This window comes from Pseudophryne corroboree, chromosome 11 (assembly GCF_028390025.1).
Source record: "Pseudophryne corroboree isolate aPseCor3 chromosome 11, aPseCor3.hap2, whole genome shotgun sequence".
NCBI classification, from domain to species: domain Eukaryota; kingdom Metazoa; phylum Chordata; class Amphibia; order Anura; family Myobatrachidae; genus Pseudophryne; species Pseudophryne corroboree.
The window spans coordinates 340,960,565-340,981,466 of record NC_086454.1 but is presented as its reverse complement, the minus strand read 5'-3'; the positions used below and the strand labels follow the sequence as shown (position 1 = coordinate 340,981,466).

At 49.4% G+C, this 20,902-nt stretch overlaps 1 protein-coding gene across 3 annotated transcripts in view; it reads left to right on the top strand.

Moving 5' to 3' along the window:
* LOC134969744 (fatty acyl-CoA hydrolase precursor, medium chain-like) overlaps positions 1-20,902 on the top strand; it is a 186,928-nt gene that overhangs the window by 150,491 nt on the left and 15,535 nt on the right. For 2 of the 3 annotated variants that reach the window (XM_063945897.1, XM_063945896.1), the window contains exon 5: positions 20,218-20,371. In XM_063945897.1, coding sequence (XP_063801967.1) covers positions 20,218-20,371 — 154 coding nt within the window. Of the gene's footprint in view, positions 1-917; positions 1,143-13,933; positions 14,139-14,217; positions 14,357-19,196; positions 19,331-20,217; positions 20,372-20,902 lie in introns of those variants that run through there. The other variant, XM_063945898.1, reaches the window with a different exon arrangement.

Sequence of the window (20,902 nt, the reverse complement as noted above, 5' to 3'; positions counted from 1 at the left end):
TTGTCCTTTTATATATATATATATATATATATATATATATAGATATATATATATAGATATATATATATATATAGATATATATATGAGAGAATGTTTCTATGGAGATATTTTATCATATTCTTTTTGTAAAAAAAGTACATTTAGAGGTGGAACTACAAGAACAATCATGGCCTATTGCTAAACTCACCAGCAAAAGCTTGAAAAAAAAGCTATGAAAAGTTATGCTGCATTCAGATCGCAAATGCCGGATCCTACCCGGTAAGAGAAACGTGTACTTACCGGGTGGGATCCGGCATTTGCACTCCGTTGCTGGCTTTCCGACCCAGCAATATACCGGGTCGGTTGCCATAGCAGTGGAGGGCGCAGCAGCAGCAGCTGGGGCGGGGGTGGAGGCGGCGCCGGGAGATGAGCTCATCTCCTGCGCCGCCTCTGCCTATGCTGTGAATGGGAGCCGTGTCGCATTGGAACGGCTACCATTCACACTGCGCCTGACCCTGTAATCAACCGGTAATAACCCTTCTTTTTTACTGGGTTGAATTACCGGGTCAGGCGACCCGCTAATTCTGAAAAGGACCTTTCACATCGCACACTGACCCGTTTCGACACGGCAATATTCCGTGTCGATACCGGGTTTTTAGTGCGATGTGAAAGGGGTATTAGTCTATTTTCACGATAATCCTGTGATACATAAAGTTCCCATTAATTTTCAATAGACGTTAGAGAATAAATTAGCGATAAAATACCCCGATAAATAAAATATAAAAACTTACATACATTCAGACGATACTTAAAAAATGCGAAAAGTGAAATTTATCTCTTTTTTAATGCAAATAACTATTGATATATCAGGCTCAATGTATGATTGCCGGCACCTGTTTTGCAGAGGTGAATGGATAAGAAAGGTGTTTCCCCACAGGTGATGGCAATAATCAATAAAGAGAGAGGCCCAGCAGCAGAGCATTGTGTCCTCCTGGAGAGGCTCATGTTACAGGCGTGCCCTGGGGACAGAGTATCAGCCCACAGACAGCAACTCTCACTCACACTCCGGGGATCTGCTGGTAACGCTGCACGCTGCTGAGACATGGGGGCTCTGATGAAAGGAATTGTACTGTACAGCCTCATACTGGGGGCTCTGGCTGCAGGTGAGACATCACATTACCTTCCTCATACCTCTCCCTGTCAGGGGCTGCAGGTGTACTTACCTCTCACTGCCAGGGGCTGCAGGTGTACTTACCTCTCACTGCCAGGGGCTGCAGGTGTACTTACCTCTCACTGCCAGGTGCTGCAGGTGTACTCACCTCTCACTGTCAGGGGCTGCAGGTGTACTCACCTCTCACTGTCAGGGGCTGCAGGTGTACTTACCTCTCACTGTCAGGGGCTGCAGGTGTACTCACCTCTCACTGTCAGGGGCTGCAGGTGTACTCACCTCTCACTGTCAGGGGCTGCAGGTGTACTTACCTCTCACTGTCAGGGGCTGCAGGTGTACTTACCTCTCACTGCCAGGGGCTGCAGGTGTACTTACCTCTCACTGCCAGGGGCTGCAGGTGTACTTACCTCTCACTGCCAGGGGCTGCAGGTGTACTTACCTCTCACTGCCAGGGGCTGCAGGTGTACATGATTACCGTATCTTCCCCTCTTTCTTATAGTTGCATTATCTATTTGTATATTCGCTCCATTCGGCGCCGTTTCTAGGGCCGGGCGAGCCGTGCAATCACACAGGGCGCCACAACCACTGTCTATAGCTGTATTTCATGCAGACATGGACTACAGCTCAAAATGTCCCTGGCAAAATGGCCACCACCTGAGAGGAGACATGCTAGAGGTCCTACTGGACCTCAAGCAAGTCTCCTCTAGCATGGGACCCAGGGGGTTATGGGAAAGGTCCTCTCCACGAAGGGAAACTAGACACTACCAGCATGGATCTTTTCCTTCCTACCTCTTGCTAGAGGTCCTAATGGACCTCTAGTAACCGATACATCAATGATGAGCTCACGGTTATGGCTAAAGCCAAGTTCCTAATTCAGGCCTGATCGCTCCTCTGTGAATTTGCAGAGGTTTGCGATCAGATAGTCGCCGCCTAGATAGAGTGAATATCCGCCCTGTGCGTAGCCCAGGACTTACTCCTACACTGCGATAGAATCGGGCTGATCGGGGCCGGAGCTGACGTCACACACCCGCCCTGAAAACACTTGGGAGCGCCTGCGTTTACGGACACTCCCAGAATCGGTTACCACCCCCACATACGCCCGCTTCCTGTCAATCAGCCTGAGTTCTCCTAATGATCATAAAAGACGTAGGATTTTTTCGTCATTTAGCCTCGCACCTGCGCACTATGATACATCCACATGCGCAGTCAACCGATAATCGTCCGCTGTACGATTTCGCACAACAGCGATCAGGTCTGGATTAGGCCACAAGTTGGGGAAAGGACCTCTGACATCACCGGGGGGAGCTAGAGCCGAACAGATTACCCGAAATGTACCTTCATGGGCTAACCACGCTTCACGCTCGGGTTACTAAAGGGACCAGTTGGTGGAAAGTACTATCCCGCCAGCCTGGCTCCTCCCCCTGATGTCAGAGGTCCTTTAGCCCATTTGGTTCTAGCATCTACCATTACTGTGTGGGGCATAATATGGTGCAAGGGGAATTACTGTGTGGGACGTAATATGGGGCATTACTGAGTGTGTAGGGTAGTAATTTCATACTTTTATGTTAATAACAAAAAATAATTAATAATAATATTACCTAAGGGATTTTGGCTTGCTATAACATTACTCCCCCTTTTCTCTGTGCATCATGCTGACCCACTCTCCCAGAATTTCCCGGAGGCACAAGAATTTGGGAAGAGTCTCTTGGTGACTACCCCTCCACCTGTTGGGTGAAGTGGGCGGGGCAGGTACCATGATGGTATACACTGTGAATCGCAAAACTGCAGCACTGCCCCCAGTGTCAGGAAAATATCATGGAGCGGGGCCAAAGGGACACACATTGCATCTCTTTACATGGAAAATTAATCAGAATAGCTACACAGTACATTATAGAATCGCTGCACACTGCCATATTTCTGTGAGAGCTCAATGCTGCACCCCAAGTCACCTACTTGGATCAATCGATAAATGCCTTAGTACGGCGTCTCCATGTGTAACTAATCATTATTAACAGGACAAAGGTCTGTGTTTGCTCTCATTGCATACAGGACAGTCCCGCCCGCATAGAGATCATAGGACCAGATCCTGCCTTTATATAGCCTGCAGTGTATGTCCTGTATAACACTAGTCTCAGGGACATAGGACCAGATCCTGCCTTATATAGCCTGCAGTGTATGTCCTGTATAACACTAGTCTCAGGGACATAGGACCAGATCCTGCCTTATATAGCCTGCAGTGTATGTCCTGTATAACACTAGTCTCAGGGACATAGGACCAGATCCTGCCTTTATATAGCCTGCAGTGTATGTCCTGTATAACACTAGTCTCAGGGACATAGGACCAGATCCTGCCTTATATAGCCTGCAGTGTATGTCCTGTATAGCACTAGTCTCAGGGACATAGGACCAGATCCTGCCTTATATAGCCTGCAGTGTATGTCCTGTATAGCACTAGTCTCAGGGACATAGGACCAGATCCTGCCTTATATAGCCTGCAGTGTATGTCCTGTATAGCACTAGTCTCAGGGACATAGGACCAGATCCTGCCTTATATAGCCTGCAGTGTATGTCCTGTATAGCACTAGTCTCAGGGACATAGGACCAGATCCTGCCTTATATAGCCTGCAGTGTATGTCCTGTATAGCACTAGTCTCAGGGACATAGGACCAGATCCTGCCTTATATAGCCTGCAGTGTATGTCCTGTATAGCACTAGTCTCAGGGACATAGGACCAGATCCTGCCTTATATAGCCTGCAGTGTATGTCCTGTATAACACTAGTCTCAGGGACATAGGACCAGATCCTGCCTTATATAGCCTGCAGTGTATATCCTGTATATCACTAGTCTCAGGGACATAGGAACAGATCCTGCCTTATATAGCCTGCAGTGTATGTCCTGTATAACACTAGTCTCAGGGACATAGGACCAGATCCTGCCTTATATAGCCTGCAGTGTATGTCCTGTATATCACTAGTCTCAGGGACATAGGATCAGATCCTGCCTTATATAGCCTGCAGTGTATGTCCTGTATAACACTAGTCTCAGGGACATAGGATTAGATCCTGCCTTATATATCCTGCAGTGTATGTCCTGTATAACACTAGTCTCAGGGTCATAGGATCAGATCCTGCCTTATATAGCCTGCAGTGTATGTCCTGTATAACACTAGTCTCAGGGACATAGGATTAGATCCTGCCTTATATAGCCTGCAGTGTATATCCTGTATAGCACTAGTCTCAGGGACATAGGATTAGATCCTGCCTTATATATCCTGCAGTGTATGTCCTGTATAACACTAGTCTCAGGGACATAGGGTCAGATCCTCCTGCCTTATATAGCCTGCAGTCAGAGGCGTAACTAGGGTAGGGCGAGTGGGGCACGTGCCCTGGGCGCCCTGGCAGGCCCAGGAGAGGGGGGCGCCGCCGGCGTCCAGGGCATCATGCCCCACTCGCCCCGTTACACCTAAATGTGAGGGGAGGAGAGAGCGCAGCGTCTCTCCCTCCCCTCACCGCCGCTGGAGCACTAGCAGCGCTGCCAGCAGCGCTGCCGTGTCCGGTCTCCGGCGCTAGCCAATCGGGGCTTGCGGACCGGCTCCTGATTGGCTGCCGGTCTGCGAGCTCTGATTGGCTAGCGAACCGGCGCCAGACAGTCGCCGGCGTCCGGAGGGAGCAGCGAGGGAAAGGAGAGGCGCTGCGCTCTCCTCCCCTCACAGGTGAGTGACAGGGCAGGGGGGGTCCGGCGGCGGAACGGGGGGGGGGCCTGGCACTGTGGGGCATGTATCCAGCACTGTGGGGCACTGTATCCGGCACTGAGTGGGGCACTGTATCCGGCACTGAGTGGGGCACTGTATCCGGCACTGAGTGGGGCACTGTATCCGGCACTGAGTGGGGCACTGTATCCGGCACTGAGTGGGGCACTGAGTGGGGCACTGTATCCGGCACTGAGTGGGGCACTGAGTGGGGCACTGTATCCGGCACTGAGTGGGGCACTGTATCCGGCACTGTGGGCCATTTTCAGTGGCCACACCCCTTCTGGAGCATAGCCACACCCCTTCTTGAGTGTGACCACGCCCTTTTTTTTGGCGCGCACACCTTCGGCGCGTGCACATGCTTCTTTTAGTGTTTTTTTGTTGTTTTTTTTAGGTGGGGGGGGGGGGGGGGGGGGGGGGCGCCATTTTCCATCTTGCCCTGGGCTCCAGAAACCTTAGTTACGCCTCTGCCTGCAGTGTATGTCCTGTATAGCACTAGTCTCAGGGACATAGGATCAGATCCTGCCTTATATAGCCTGCAGTGTATGTCCTGTATAACACTAGTCTCAGGGACATAGGACCAGATCCTGCCTTATATAGCCTGCAGTGTATGTCCTGTATAACACTAGTCTCAGGGACATAGGACCAGATCCTGCCTTATATAGCCTGCAGTGTATGTCCTGTATAACACTAGTCTCGGGGACATAGGACCAGATCCTGCCTTATATAGCCTGCAGTGTATGTCCTGTATAACACTAGTCTCAGGGACATAGGATCAGATCCTGCCTTATATAGCCTGCAGTGTATGTCCTGTATAGCACTAGTCTCAGGGACATAGGATCAGATCCTGCCTTATATAGCCTGCAGTGTATGTCCTGTACAGCACTAGTCTCAGGGACATAGGACCAGATCCTGCCTTATATAGCCCGCAGTGTATGTCCTGTATAGCACTAGTCTCAGGGACATAGGACCAGATCCTGCCTTATATAGCCCGCAGTGTATGTCCTGTATAGCACTAGTCTCAGGGACATAGGACCAGATCCTGCCTTATATAGCCTGCAGTGTATGTCCTGTATAACACTAGTCTCAGGGACATAGGATCAGATCCTGCCTTATATATCCTGCAGTGTATGTCCTGTATAACACTAGTCTCAGGGACATAGGATCAGATCCTGCCTTATATAGCCTGCAGTGTATGTCCTGTATAACACTAGTCTCAGGGACATAGGACCAGATCCTGCCTTATATAGCCTGCAGTGTATGTCCTGTATAACACTAGTCTCAGGGACATAGGATCAGATCCTGCCTTATATAGCCTGCAGTGTATGTCCTGTATAACACTAGTCTCAGGGACATAGGATCAGATCCTGCCTTATATAGCCTGCAGTGTATGTCCTGTATAACGCTAGTCTCTGGGACATAGGACCAGATCCTGCCTTATATAGCCTGCAGTGTATGTCCTGTATAGCACTAGTCTCAGGGACATAGGATCAGATCCTCCTGCCTTATATAGCCTGCAGTGTATGTCCTGTATAGCACTAGTCTCAGGGACATAGGACCAGATCCTGCCTTACATAGCCTGCAGTGTATGTCCTGTATAACACTAGTCTCAGGGACATAGGAACAGATCCTGCCTTATATAGTCTGCAGTGTATGTCCTGTATAACACTAGTCTCAGGGACATAGGATCAGATCCTGCCTTATATAGCCTGCAGTGTATGTCCTGTATAGCACTAGTCTCAGGGACATAGGATCAGATCCTGCCTTATATAGCCTGCAGTGTATGTCCTGTATAGCACTAGTCTCAGGGACATAGGACCAGATCCTGCCTTACATAGCCTGCAGTGTATGTCCTGTATAACACTAGTCTCAGGGACATAGGATCAGATCCTGCCTTACATAGCCTGCAGTGTATGTCCTGTATAACACTAGTCTCAGGGACATAGGATCAGATCCTGCCTTATATAGCCTGCAGTGTATGTCCTGTATAACACTAGTCTCAGGGACATAGGATCAGATCCTGCCTTATATATCCTGCAGTGTATGTCCTGTATAACACTAGTCTCAGGGTCACATGACCAGATCCTGCCTTATATAGCCTGCAGTGTATGTCCTGTATAACACTAGTCTCAGGGTCACATGACCAGATCCTGCCTTATATAGCCTGCAGTGTATGTCCTGTATAACACTAGTCTCAGGGACATAGGACCAGATCCTGCCTTATATAGCCTGCAGTGTATGTCCTGTATACCACTAGTCTCAGGGACATAGGACCAGATCCTGCCTTATATAGCCTGCAGTGTATATCCTGTATAGCACTAGTCTCAGGGACATAGGACCAGATCCTGCCTTATATAGCCTGCAGTGTATGGCCTGTATAACACTAGTCTCGGGTACATAGGACCAGATCCTGCCTTATATATCCTGCAGTGTATGTCCTGTATAACACTAGTCTCAGGGTCACATGACCAGATCCTGCCTTATATAGCCTGCAGTGTATGTCCTGTATATCACTAGTCTCAGGGACATAGGATCAGATCCTGCCTTATATAGCCTGCAGTGTATGGCCTGTATAACACTAGTCTCAGGGTCACATGACCAGATCCTGCCTTATATAGCCTGCAGTGTATGTCCTGTATATCACTAGTCTCAGGGACATAGGATCAGATCCTGCCTTATATAGCCTGCAGTGTATGTCCTGTATAACACTAGTCTCAGGGACATAGGACCAGATCCTGCCTTATATAGCCTGCAGTGTATGTCCTGTATAACACTAGTCTCAGGGTCACATGACCAGATCCTGCCTTATATAGCCTGCCATCTTGGGCGCGCTGCGTAGGATTACCCTGGGTGGAATAGTCTACCTCTAGAAGAGATGACACAAAATGTAGTGATTTCAGCGTGCTAATGCTCAGAGTGGGGTCCCTACAAAACCATCAGGTCCGTGTGTTTTTCATCCCATCCACAAGCGTACCAGATGAGGCGGCCATGTTGGGTGCACTATGAAGGTTACACTGTGGGAGGTGACATACACGGGCCCAGTGCATATATGGGGGAAACTGATACCTGTGGAGTAGTAGTAATTGTATGATATACCCTGTATAGAAAGATCCACATTTGGGGTGCACTGCACAGGTCACACTGGCAGGGTGTGCAGACAGTGGAGGTGTACATCACAAGAATAGCACACAGTGGGGTTGAAAAGGGGTGGTCTTCTGTTTGCCGGCGGCCGGGCTCCCGACCTCCGGCATACCGACATCTTTTCTCCCTCTTGGGGGTCCACGACCCCCCTGGAGGGTGACTAGACAGCATGGCGCACCCGCAAGGATCTCATTTGTGCTCGCCCTGCTGTCGGTATGCCGGTGGTCGGGATACCGGGGCCGGTATGCTGGTTGCCGGGAGCCCAGCTGCCGGCATACCCTACTACACCCGTGGAAAAGAATAAAACACATGGTAAGAAAACCTTTGCAGGTAACCACGGAGGGGGAGAATTAGGATAACATTAAGTAAAGTGGTTAACCTGGGGGCATATTAATCATCCTTAAAATGTCACAATTTCTCATTCCTCAGGGAATGCAGAAATTGTGACATTCATCAAACTCTGAAAAAGTATTTTTTTTTCAGAGTCTGAGCGTGAAAGTGTTCACCATCGTGAGATGGCGAACAGCCCCAGAATCTCTGCAGAAGCTGCCGTTTACACAACAGCTTGTGCAGTGGAGAGGGGGTCCGCAGCGGGGGTGGTGGAGGCAGGGTACTAAGGTGAAGGCAGCCCTTGTGATAATGTGGGGTGATGCAGCTCCAAAGGGATCTCTGCAGCCAGACAGCCCCTGAATATGCCCCAATGAACTGATGGGAGAGGGGGACAGCAGCTGCTGTGTAATCGCAGCACAGCCCTGGTGATGGTGTCCCGACAGTGGGGGGGCTACGTCTGCAGTGATCACCGGGCAGCCCCAGCTGGGTGGTGGAGAGGGGGCCGTGGCTGCAGAGTGATTTCTGCAACCGGAGAGACCCGGCAATAATGTGTCGGCTGGGGGTCGGAGTGGTTGCGGCTGCAGTGCACCATTCTGCAGCCTGAGGGGGAAATTATCATTTTCCAAAAACCTGACTTTTCAGTTTTTCTGGAGTCATAATTTTATGATGGGGACATGATAGGAACAATTTAAAACTAAAAATTCTCATTGAACAATTTTTTCATGATGAATATGCCCCCTGGTCTCATGGGAGCAGCATGGGTGGGTGTGAATGTGGGGAGAAGGGCGGGTGGGTGTGAAAATGTGGGGAGAACATACAAGTTCATTGGAAATGTTGCTGCTGAGACAGCTCCTGGCCTTCTCCTCCATAGCTCCCTGCTTATGTTGAGGGGTAGACCTGGGAGAAGACCTGATGGTCTCAGCTAGAGGGGTGGTAAGTCTGGTCCTGGCCTTCTCCCCCATAGCTCCCAGCTTATGTTGAGGAGTAGACCTGGGGGTAGACCTGATGCTCTCAGCTGGAGGGGTGGTAAGCCTGGTCCTGACACTTTCCCCCATAGCTCCCAGCTTATGTTGAAGGGTAGGCCTGGTGGCAGACCTGATGCTCTCAGCTGGAGTCGTGGTAAGTCTGGTCCTGGCCTTCTCCCCCATAGCTCCCTGCTTATGTTGAGGGGTAGGCCTGGGAGAAGACCTGATGGTCTCAGCTGGAGGGGTGGTAAGTCTGGTCCTGGCCTTCTCCCCCATAGCTCCCTGCTTATGTTGAGGGGTAGACCTGGGAGAAGACCTGATGCTGGAGGGGTGGTAAGCATGCTCCTGGAGTTCTCATGGCCCGGGTGGGAGAGGACACATAATGACTCTGAGCGTTGTGCTTGTAACGCAGTCTCTGTAGTAATGTTGGATTGTTTGCCTTCTGTATAATGCAGGTATTGATATTAAGCTGCCACTTTATAACTAGCCACTTCATATTCTAGGCACGGGTTGGTATCTATATGCCGGCGCTCATCATCCCTGCGGTCAGAATACAGACCATGGAATGCCGGCATTAGGGCGAGCACAAAAGAGCTCCTTGGGGCTTGTTGCACTCGCTGTGATGCAGGCACGGTGGCGCGCTATTTATTCTCCCTCCAGGGGGGAATAGGTGTCGGTATCACAGCGGACGGGTTCCTGGCGCCAGTATACTGAGCGCCATTATCCCGACAGACGGTATATTGAATGTATGCCCTAGGCACTGTAGTGTCCTAAAGGGTGTGGTATGCAAGGTCGACCACACTTAGGTCGACAGTTAGTAGGTCGACAGTTTCAAGGTCAACAGGGACTGTAGGTCGACATGAGGTTTTGCACTATTTCTGGTGTCGTTTTCTCCGTACAGTGACCGGGAACCCCAAGTAGTGCATCGTATCCCCTCACCATGCTTTACCGTTCCCAATTATAGTCCACGTGGATTGTAAAGTATGAAAAAGTAAAAAAATGAAGAAAAATATGTGAAAAACTCATGCAGACCTTTAGTCATGTTGACCTAGAGTCCCTGTCGACCTAGAAACCATGTCGACTTACTGTCGACCTAGACAGTGTCAACCTAGAGATCAGATCAGAGCCGGCCCTAACCAATATGATGCCCTAGGCAAGATTTTGGCTGGTGCCCCCTAGCACCGCCACTAGTTCTGCAGGAGATGCCTGGCATGAGTCAGCTGGCAGCTCTGCTAACGTCGGGCGCCTTTTGTTTATGAAAATGCATCATATTATTTGCATTACTATGTGGCTACGCTGCACAAGCAGCTTCTGCTGATTAAAATGATATGCAGCATGCCTATATTCTGTGTGTGACTGCGGCTGTATCTGCATGCGAAATGCTACATAACAGGAATACACTGCAACGTAGCATTTCGTATGCAGATACAGCCGCAGTCACACACAGAATATAGGCATCATTTTAATCAGCAGAAGCTGCTGGTGCCCCTAAGCATACCAAATGCCCTAGGCATTTGCCTAGTTTGCCTATGCCTAAGGCCGGCTCTGGATCAGATGCCCATCAAAAGGACTGGCGTCCGAACCTATACTCTATCCCTCCATTTGGGTGATGATACTGCCCCTATTAAGGTGGGACAGCCAACTACAAGTCAACGAAGTGAGCGCATCTGTACTAAACAACTGCACCCTTGCTAGCGAAATGCTGTTCTTTCCCGCCACAACACAGCGAACACACAGCCCGGAACAAAGAACATCACCTGCCCCTTAAATAAACAACCAAGAGAGAGCGAGGGAGGGAGATTAGGGAACGAGACAGTATGCGGGAGTGCAAGAGGGGGGAGTGAGAGCAAGGAGGATGGTGGCGGGGAGTGAGGGGGAGGGGGGGTGACGGTGAGAGGGGGAGTGAGGGCGAGGAGGATGGTGGGGGGGGAGTGAGGGCGAGGAGGATGGTGGGGGGGAGTGAGGAGGATGGGGGGAGCGAGCGAGAGAGGGGAGAGAAGCTGTTGAATTCTGTACTGAAACTGGATGGGAAGGGCCGCTGTGGCCCTGGTAGATATAGAACTCCTGGAACATTGTGCTGTGTGTATCCTCTGTACATCTGTATGTTGTCATACTATCCCTAAGCACATTCAGCTAAGGCACTGTCCTGGAGTGTATAGACCTCATCCTGATTTGAAGACGCTGCATTTGCTTTCATTCTGTGACCACCAGTTAAGAGCCTATGTGGCAGGGATGGACTGGGGCCTCTTTCCGGCCCTGGCATATACGTGCGCATGTGAGAGGGGGCGCGCACATCTAGCAAGGGGCGCGCGGACACTGAAATGGCGACAAGTCAGGGGGCATGGACTCGCAGCATGCCCCCACATTGCTAAGCATCGGGCGCTACGGGCGGCGGCAGCGGGGGATGAACCAGAGAGTCGGAAGCGGCCTTCCCGGTTCTCTGTGGACCAGACCGGCCCACAGCCCATCGGCCCTTCTTGCATTATGGGATCTATTTACTAAGCCTTGGATGGAGATAAAGTACCAGCCAATCAGTGTCTAACTGCCATGTCACAGGCTGTGTTTAAAAATAAAAAATAAAATAACAGGAGCTGATTGGCTGGTGCTTTCTCTGTCCCCTTTATCTCCATCCAGGGCTTAGTAAATAGATCCCATAGTCCGGCCATACTGGGTTGAGGCCAGTGTCTCCAAGCTGCAACCATCTGCCGGCTGCAGAGCGCAGTACCGGGTCTTTGGACGTGGCCGGGAAGCGCAGTACCGGGTCTTTGGACGTGGCCGGGGAGCGCAGTACCGGGTCTTTGGGAGTGGCCGGGAAGCGCAGTACCGGGTCTTTGGACGTGGCCGGGGAGCGCAGTACCGGGTCTTTGGGAGTGGCCGGGGAGCGCAGTACCGGGTCTTTGGGAGTGGCCGGGGAGCGCAGTACCGGGTCTTTGGGAGTGGCCGGGGAGCGCAGTACCGGGTCTTTGGGAGTGGCCGGGGAGCGCAGTACCGGGTCTTTGGGAGTGGCCGGGGAGCGCAGTACCGGGTCTTTGGGAGTGGCCGGGGAGTGGCCGGGGAGCGCAGTACTGGGTCTTTGGGAGTGGCCGGGGAGCGCAGTACCGGGTCTTTGGGAGTGGCCGGGGAGCGCAGTACCGGGTCTTTGGGAGTGGCCGGGGAGCGCAGTACCGGGTCTTTGGGAGTGGCCGGGGAGCGCAGTACCGGGTCTTTGGGAGTGGCCGGGGAGCGCAGTACCGGGTCTTTGGGAGTGGCCGGGGAGCGCAGAATCGGGTCTTTGGGAGTGGCCGGGGAGCGCAGAATCGGGTCTTTGGGAGTGGCCGGGGAGCGCAGAATCGGGTCTTTGGAAGTGGGCGGGGAGCGCAGTATCGGGTCTTTGGAAGTGGGCGGGGAGCGCAGTATCGGGTCTTTGGAAGTGGCCGGGGAGCGCAGTATCGGGTCTTTGGAAGTGGCCGGTGGGGAATTAGAAGACGCCAACCAAGAGGCATCCTCGCTTAGTAAGGCATTAGTGGTTACTGTGATGGTGGTGGAGGCTTGGGAGAAGCACTGAACAGGGATTCATGACGCACACGCCGACCTTCAGCACTGGGCACGAGAGGAGCCGGCAGGATCCCTGATCTGGATTTAGGAGGAAGCAGCAATCAGCACTTAGTGTCACAATGTGGATTTGAAATGTACTAATATAATAACACAGAGATAAGAGGTGGGATCTACTAAAGCAGAAATGTGGTAAAAATAAATAAATTGCGTTTCCGGGGCTTTTACCGTATTTCAAAATGTACTACAGCCCCGACGTGGCGCTCCGACGCAGAGCATAACTCCAGCTGTAGCTGGCGTTACCCTATAGGAGTCTATGGGCTTGTTACCAGATTGCGCTGTGTGAGGGATACAATGGGATCCCTCCCAGCATGCTCCACGGTCGCTGTGTCCTTCTAGAATTGCGCAGATGGACTCCCAGGTCATAACCCCGGCAGTCCAGGGACCGGAGGGCATTGTAAAAGACAGCTGTTATCAGGACGGCCCTCCTGTGCGGTGCTCATCACATATGGTATTGCAGATGCCATTACTATAGGCAGGACGTGCACCGCAAGGTTACTACATACCGGTGCTGCTGAGGTCTCTCATACCAAGCCGGGGGATTTGCCTTTTAGGGGGGAATTCAACTGGGCATGAGGTTTAGCGAGCAAAAAATCTTTGTGCCCAATTTTGGATTACCACGTTTATGCGCGCTCCAGATACCTGCTGTATCTAATTATAACAAAATGGTCACAGCTAAAAACACCATGGCATCTTTGCACTGGGGAGGGGGCTGCTGGGAGATTTGGGGCCTGCTGGGAGTTGCAGTTCTCCCAGCTCCTCCTCTTCCTCCCCACAACTGAACTACCCTCCCTTGGTGTGTTATAATAACCCAGGCTGGATACATGATACATGTTTCCCTATTTTACAATGACAAAACTAGTTTCTGCTGGTCCTGGGGGCTGCTTGGGAGAGGGACAGACCAGGGCATGCGCCCCCTCTTAATTCGGCTCAGCATCCGGCTCTGCCGCAGCTGTACTTGTGTGCAGTAATCATACGGGGTGAACCTATAATTGTGTATGTGATTATAGGGAAGGAGGAGGACAGGCCCCTGGTGGTCACACAGTACGGGAAGCTCAGAGGGAAGACGGTGGATGTGAAGGAGACGGACAGAACCGTGCATGCTTTCTATGGCGTCCCATTTGCAAAGCCACCAGTTGGCCCATTAAGATTTGCAACCCCAGAACCCCCGGAGCCCTGGGGCTCTGTCCGAGAGGCCACAGAACAACCCCCCATGTGAGTCTATTCAGTAGATGCAGTTTGGCCCCCTCTATTTGTTCTCATTGTGTGACCTACTGTATAACTGTATTTACAGGTGTCTTCAGAGTCCAGACATGATGGAACAGCTGCTAGAGTTAGTTAAGGCCAGAATTACATTACCCCCAGTGTCTGAGGACTGTCTGTACCTGAATGTCTTCTCTCCAGCCGACCGAGGGGAGAGCGCAAAATTACCTGTAAGTATCGGGGAAACCAGATCGTCTCTTCAGTCTAACTGCTGCCACCATGTAACCATGTTTCACCATTTCTAAATGTTCATTGTATCATGTGCCTTGCAGTTTCCCACACATGGGGCCTAATTCAGGCTTGTTAGCAAACTAAAAAAGTTAGCAATTGGGCAAAACCATGTGCAGAGCAGGTGGGGCAGATGTAACATGTGCAGAGAGTTGGGTGGGTTATATTGTTTCTGTGCAGAGTAAATACTGACTGCTTTATTTGAACACACCCCACCCAAATCTAACTCTCTCTGCACATGTTACATCTGCCACACCTGCAGTGCGCATGGTTTTACCCAATTGCTAACTTTTTTTTTATTTGTTTGCCAGCACACCTGAATAATCAGAATTTGCTAGAAATGATTCTATACAATGCTGAAACTGGACACGCACACACTCCAGTGTAGAGAGGCAGAGTAGCCCTGAACAGCAGATTAAACATCAGCAAGTGACTGATAAATCCTCAACAAATCCAGGTGACAGTACATCCAGAAGTGCAAGCCAGAAAACGCTCCAGTACCAGGTCTGGCAGCATGGTGCCCAATTGTGCAAGGAATGCAGAAACAGGGCAGAGTCAGGTCCAGGTCTGGCACTATGGTACCCAATATGTGCAGGGCAGGTCAGGTCCGGCTCCAGGTCTGGCACTATGGCACCCAATATGTGCAGGGCAGAGTCAGGTCAGGTCCGGCTCCAGATCTGGCACTATGGCACCCAATATGTGCCGGGTAAAGGCAGAGGCAGGTCAGATCCGTTTCTAGGTCTGGCACTATGGTACCCAATATGTGCAGAAGAAAGGCAGAGGCAGGTCCGGTTCCAGGTCTGGCACTATGGTACCCGATATGTGCAGGGCAGGGTCAGGTCAGGTCCGTTTCCAGGTTGGGCACTATGGTACCCGATATGTGCAGGGCAGAGTCGGGTCCGTTTCCAGGTTGGGCACTATGGTACCCGATATGTGCAGGGCAGAGTCAGGTCAGGTCCGGCTCCAGGTCTGGCACTATGGCACCCAATATGGCAGAGGCAGGTCAGATCCGTTTCTAGGTCTGGCGCTATGGTACCCAATATGTGCAGGGTAAAGGCAGAGGCAGGTCCGGTTCCAGGTCTGGCACTATGGTACCCGATATGTGCAGGTCAGGTCAGGTCCGTTTCCAGGTTGGGCACTGTGATACCCAATATGTGCAGGGCAGAGTCAGGTCAGGTCTGGCACTATGGCACCCAATATGTGCAGGGTAATGGCAGAGGCAGGTCCGGTTCCAGGTCTGGCACTATGGTACCCATTATGTGCAGTGCAGAGTCGGGTCAGGTCCGGATCCAGGTCTGGCACTATGGTACCCGATATGTGCAGGGCAGGGTCAGGTCAGGTCAGTTTCCAGGTTGGACACTATGATACCCAATATGTGCCGGGTAAAGGCAGAGGCAGGTCAGATCCGTTTCTAGGTCTGGCGCTATGGTACCCAATATGTGCAGAAGAAAGGCAGAGGCAGGTCGGGTCCATTTTTGTTTTCCATTGAGTTGGTCTATTCAGAAGAGGGCGAGAATACGATATTGGCAAATTCTTCCCTATACCTTATTGGAGGTTTTTCCTTTATCTTGTTGAAATCTCTGCTTGCTGTTGGCTTTCAGGCTTTAATGTCTCTTGGTTAGAAGTATCGAGTCATCGGTAGGTCAGGCAGTACACCTTTCTCATGCACATCGCAGTCTGACCCCTAAAATATGACTTCCTCAGGATTCAGCTTTTTGTGCTAGTGATGTCCCAAAATCTATATCCCTTGTTCTCAAGACAATATACAGGAAATGTACCTTCCTGTGATTTGTAGTCCAACTTGCGTTTTGTTTCCTTTTGGAATATATACATATGCTTTACAACCAAATACTCTTCAGTGACTTACTGTATGTCAGGTTTCTTACTGGTCAGTCAGTGTAGGACATACTTGCCTACCTGACCCTCTCCATGAGGGAGAAAATGCTCTGTTCCTGGACTTTCCTGGTAATGTATGATTGCCATCACCTGTGAGCTAGGTAATTGATAAGAAAGGTGTTTCACCACAGGTGATGGCAATCATACATTACCAGGAAAGCCCAGGAACAGAGCATTTTCTCCCTCATGGAGAGGGTCAGGTAGGCAAGTGTGTAGGATAAAACAGAACATCTACAAACAGGACACAAGTAAAAATTAGCACCACAGATCTCCATACACAATGCAGATGGTAACCAGGTGAGTGGCTAAGGTAATTGGTTAGGAGCTGTCCCTTTCTCATTCTTCTTCGTACACTTGTCTTCTGTGAAGGATACTGATGTCAATTAAGTTTATTCCAAGGTTTGGTACAAAAAAAAACTTCTTCAATATCTGTGACTACAGTTTTACTTTTGATTTTTAAGTTCCCTGTAGTTGTCTAGATGTAAGGACTTTGTCTCCGATTCCTCTGACTGTGAAGTATTTAGAAATTCACTCAATGAGGTGGACCATTTTTCATTGCAACTAAAATGTCTAGTGGCCCCTAAGTCCATATACATTACCAACAGCCTCTCCTTTTTGTTATAATGCTTTTTCCATTTACTACTTTGGTTGTTTTGTTTGCAGTTTGCAGTCTCGTGCTCTACATTGTTGAAAATAAAGCATTTGTACTTTGGTCTTTTAAACTTATTGTCCTTAGTATAAAAGGCAGATGTTTCAGCAATATTGTCCACAGGTATCTGCTCCTGAAATTGTAGCAGATTTGCCCTTACGTTATCAGTAGTTAATGCAGTGGTATTTGACTACAATGCCATTACCAACAAATCAATTTTGGGGTCGAATTCTGCAACATAGCCATAGCAAGCTCTTTGTGGTCTACCTGAACTCCAACTGACGCCAAATGCTGGATGATGTTGCCAATTGCTGGATGATCTTATTGATGTATTCATTCGGGATCGGTATGAAATACCTCCAATCAAAATACCGACGTTCAAAATACCGACACCAATTGACCGATGGTCAAAATCCCGACAAGGTCAAAATCCCGACATGGACAAAATACCGACACTTAAAATACCGACAAGGTCAAAATACCGACATGTAAAATGCCGACAGGTCAAAATACCGACATGCATTTTTTTATGTTTTTTTGTGTGTGTATGTCGACATAAGTCAACATGGACACCATATAAAGTGTACTGCGTCCCCTCGCATGGCTCGCTGCGCTCGCCATGCTTGGGGCACGGTGCCTCGCTGCGCTCGGCACACTATTATATTCCCCCTCCAGGTCCACTGGGATGAACAAGTCGGTTTCAATGAAAAAAAATCATGAAAAACTCATGTCGGTATTTTGACCTTGTCGGTATTTTGACCTTGTCGGGATTTTGACCATCGGTCAATTGGTGTCGGTATTTTGAACGTCGGTATTTTGATTGGAGGTAAACTGACTGCATCCCATTCATTCATGTCCTTACATTCACTTAGTGTAGTACTGTACAAAGTGCATATGAGGCTTATTTTCCTCCATAAGACCTTGATCGTTGCATTCTGTTTGCAGATTACTAGCATATCCTTTGCTGACACATCCTGTTGATGGAATATACTTGCTGTTCTACAGCTATGCCAATGGTTCCAGTGGCTCTATCCACCTCATTGGGATTTGGGTTGTCTCCTGGATCAATCGTTCCCTTCCATAGCTTCTCAAACTTTACTTGAAAAAAATGATATAGAAATGCAGTTAGAGTAGTTCTCTGAGTCTTTCAATTTTATGAAGCTTACACTTGTGCTTGGAATATACATTTTCACCCTTAATTCAAAGCAGTAATCCTGTTGAACGTGTCCTTCCTACAAGTTGGTAGGTGCCTAGCAGATGTAAGCAAGGAGGTTAGTCCACACGTTGTTTCCAAACCAGTAGTCAATATCATAAGGTATGACTATCTCCTGGGCTGAGTATTGTACAGCCATAAAGCACTATGGGGGTCATTCTGACCTGATTGCTCACTGCAGTTCTAAGCTGTGCAGCGATCAGGTCAGCACTGCGCATGCGCCGGCGCCACAGTGTGCCGGTGCATGGCCGACAGCTGTCGTTGCCTAGTGATCACCTCTGCCTGATTGACAGGCAGAGGTGGTCGCTAGGTGGGAAAAGGCGGCATGGCGGCGTTTTGCTGCCGTTTTGTGGGTGCGGTGCGGCCAACGCAGGCTTGGCTGGACCGTGCGGGGGGTGGGCCGCAGCGGCTGCGTGATGTCACACGCAGCCGCTGCGACCTGAGCAGCGACAAGTAGTTCCCAGCCAGCACGCAAAAGCTGCGCTGGCCGGGAGTTACTCCTGAAGTGCAAAAGCATCACCGCTGTGCGATGCTTTTTCACTTCTGCGACGGGGCGGGGACTGACATGCGGGGCGGGCTAGCCCTGTGCTGGGCGTCCCCCCGCATGTCTGTGTTCCTGATCGTAGCTGTGCAAAATATAGCACAGCTACGATCAAGTCTGAATCGCCCCCTGTGACCCTCTAATAACACAGTGACAGACTTGGGCATATGCGGACCCTTTTGTATAGCCAAGTAAACATGCACCTGCCATCTAATCAGCCTGTCCTTTAAGTATAATGACTCAGACATGTGATGTTATTGAGGTTGATGAATCACGCACAAGAACACAGGTAAGAGACCGCTTGTAGCATTTAACAACGTCATCAGCCTTTGGGTGCTGCCAATGGTGGCACTTTCCTGGGAACATGTGCAGGGAGATGGCGTCTGTCCTTCTGTAACAGGCAGATGGGGGCTTGTAGAGTGGACAGACTTCGCAGATCATGCATATTGCTAAGATAATGGTACACTTTATATTCCCATCCAGGTGATGGTGTTTATACATGGAGGCGGCTTGGTGATGGGAGCAGCCATGATATGTGAGGGCTACGCGTTGAGCGCCTATGAAAACGTTGTCGTGGTTTCCATCCAGTATCGGCTGGGGCTCGTGGGCTTCCTCAGGTAACCCGTACCTTGCACGTCACACGCCGTGTACACACGTACACAGAGCAGCTCACTTTATACTACCCTACACATGCAAGTACATACGCTGGAATAATGTGCACAAAACCTGACTGGGTCAATTATAGATAATGTATGTGATTTTTGCATTTAGGTTGATATTATCAATAAATGTTTAAAAACAAAAAAAGAGATATTTCTTTAGCAAACATTTTCATGGTTTAAAGGTGGGGGGGGGGGGGGGGTTGGGAGTATTTTCTACTGGATCTATGTGGAGTATTCATACAGGGTATATCATACAGGTCAGTTTTCCCATATATGCCTGAGTCTGCGTACGGCTTATCTCCTACAGTGTAACCTTCGTGGTGCGCCCAACATGGCGGCCTCACCTGGTACCCTCGTGGATAGAATGAAACATGACATGGATCTGACAGTTATGTAGCAACACGACCCCTAGCACTAGGATGCGGCAAGCACCCATTTTGTCTCATCTCTTCTTGGCGTGACCTATTCCACCCGGGGTATCCCTATTGCGCCCAAGACGGCTGCCTCCCCTGGTGCCTTTCATGGGTGTAATCTATAAATCCATAGAAGGTTTTACCCAAAATGTCTGCACCTACCCTGTAATATGCTTATTATGCTCACTAGGTTTAGGTCTTAATTATTTTGGTATGTTTTTCAGCTTACTGTAATTCTATACAATGTGCTGTATAATGTTGTACCATATTTATGACACATGTACAGCGACTGAGTCCTGTGGGAGAAGAGCGGTATATAAAAATTATTATTATTATTATTATTATTATTATTATTATTAAATCTGAATGTTGCGCCGGTATCTCAGGGATGTAGTAGTGGATGTAACTGACGGTGTTTCTCTGTCCTAGTTCTGGCGATGAGCAGTTACCGGGAAACTACGGATTCTTCGATCAGGTGCAGGCGCTCCGGTGGGTTCAGGGGAACATCGTGGATTTTGGAGGTGACCCCAACTCTGTCACTATATTTGGGGAGTCTGCAGGAGGAATCAGTGTCTCTGCTTTGGTATGTTATACATACATACATACATACATACATACATACATACATACATACATACATACATACATACATACATACATACCAGGGACGTGCGGTGAGCTAAATGGCTCAGGAGGCACTGGCTAACCCCAGAGCCAAAATTCCATGCAATGTATGAGCCAAAGCATACATCTGGGCATTATACACAGGTGCATTAGTATAAACTACTGGAAATTTGGTAAGTTTTGATCAAAGATGTGCTGAAAAGATAAGCAGATGAGGCACTGCCTCACCTGCCATAGACTTTTTACTCCAGAGTTTGGGCTATAAAAATTATTAGAAGAATGCAAAGAAGATATTTCAAACAAATTATTAGTATTTTTCATATACTTTATTCAGTCAAAACTCTGGTTTAAACGTAAGTATGACAGGAAAGGCTCTGCCTCACCTGCCTCACCCCACCGCACGTCACTGATACATACATACATATACATATATATATACATATATATATATATATATATATATATATATATATAATTTATTATATATATA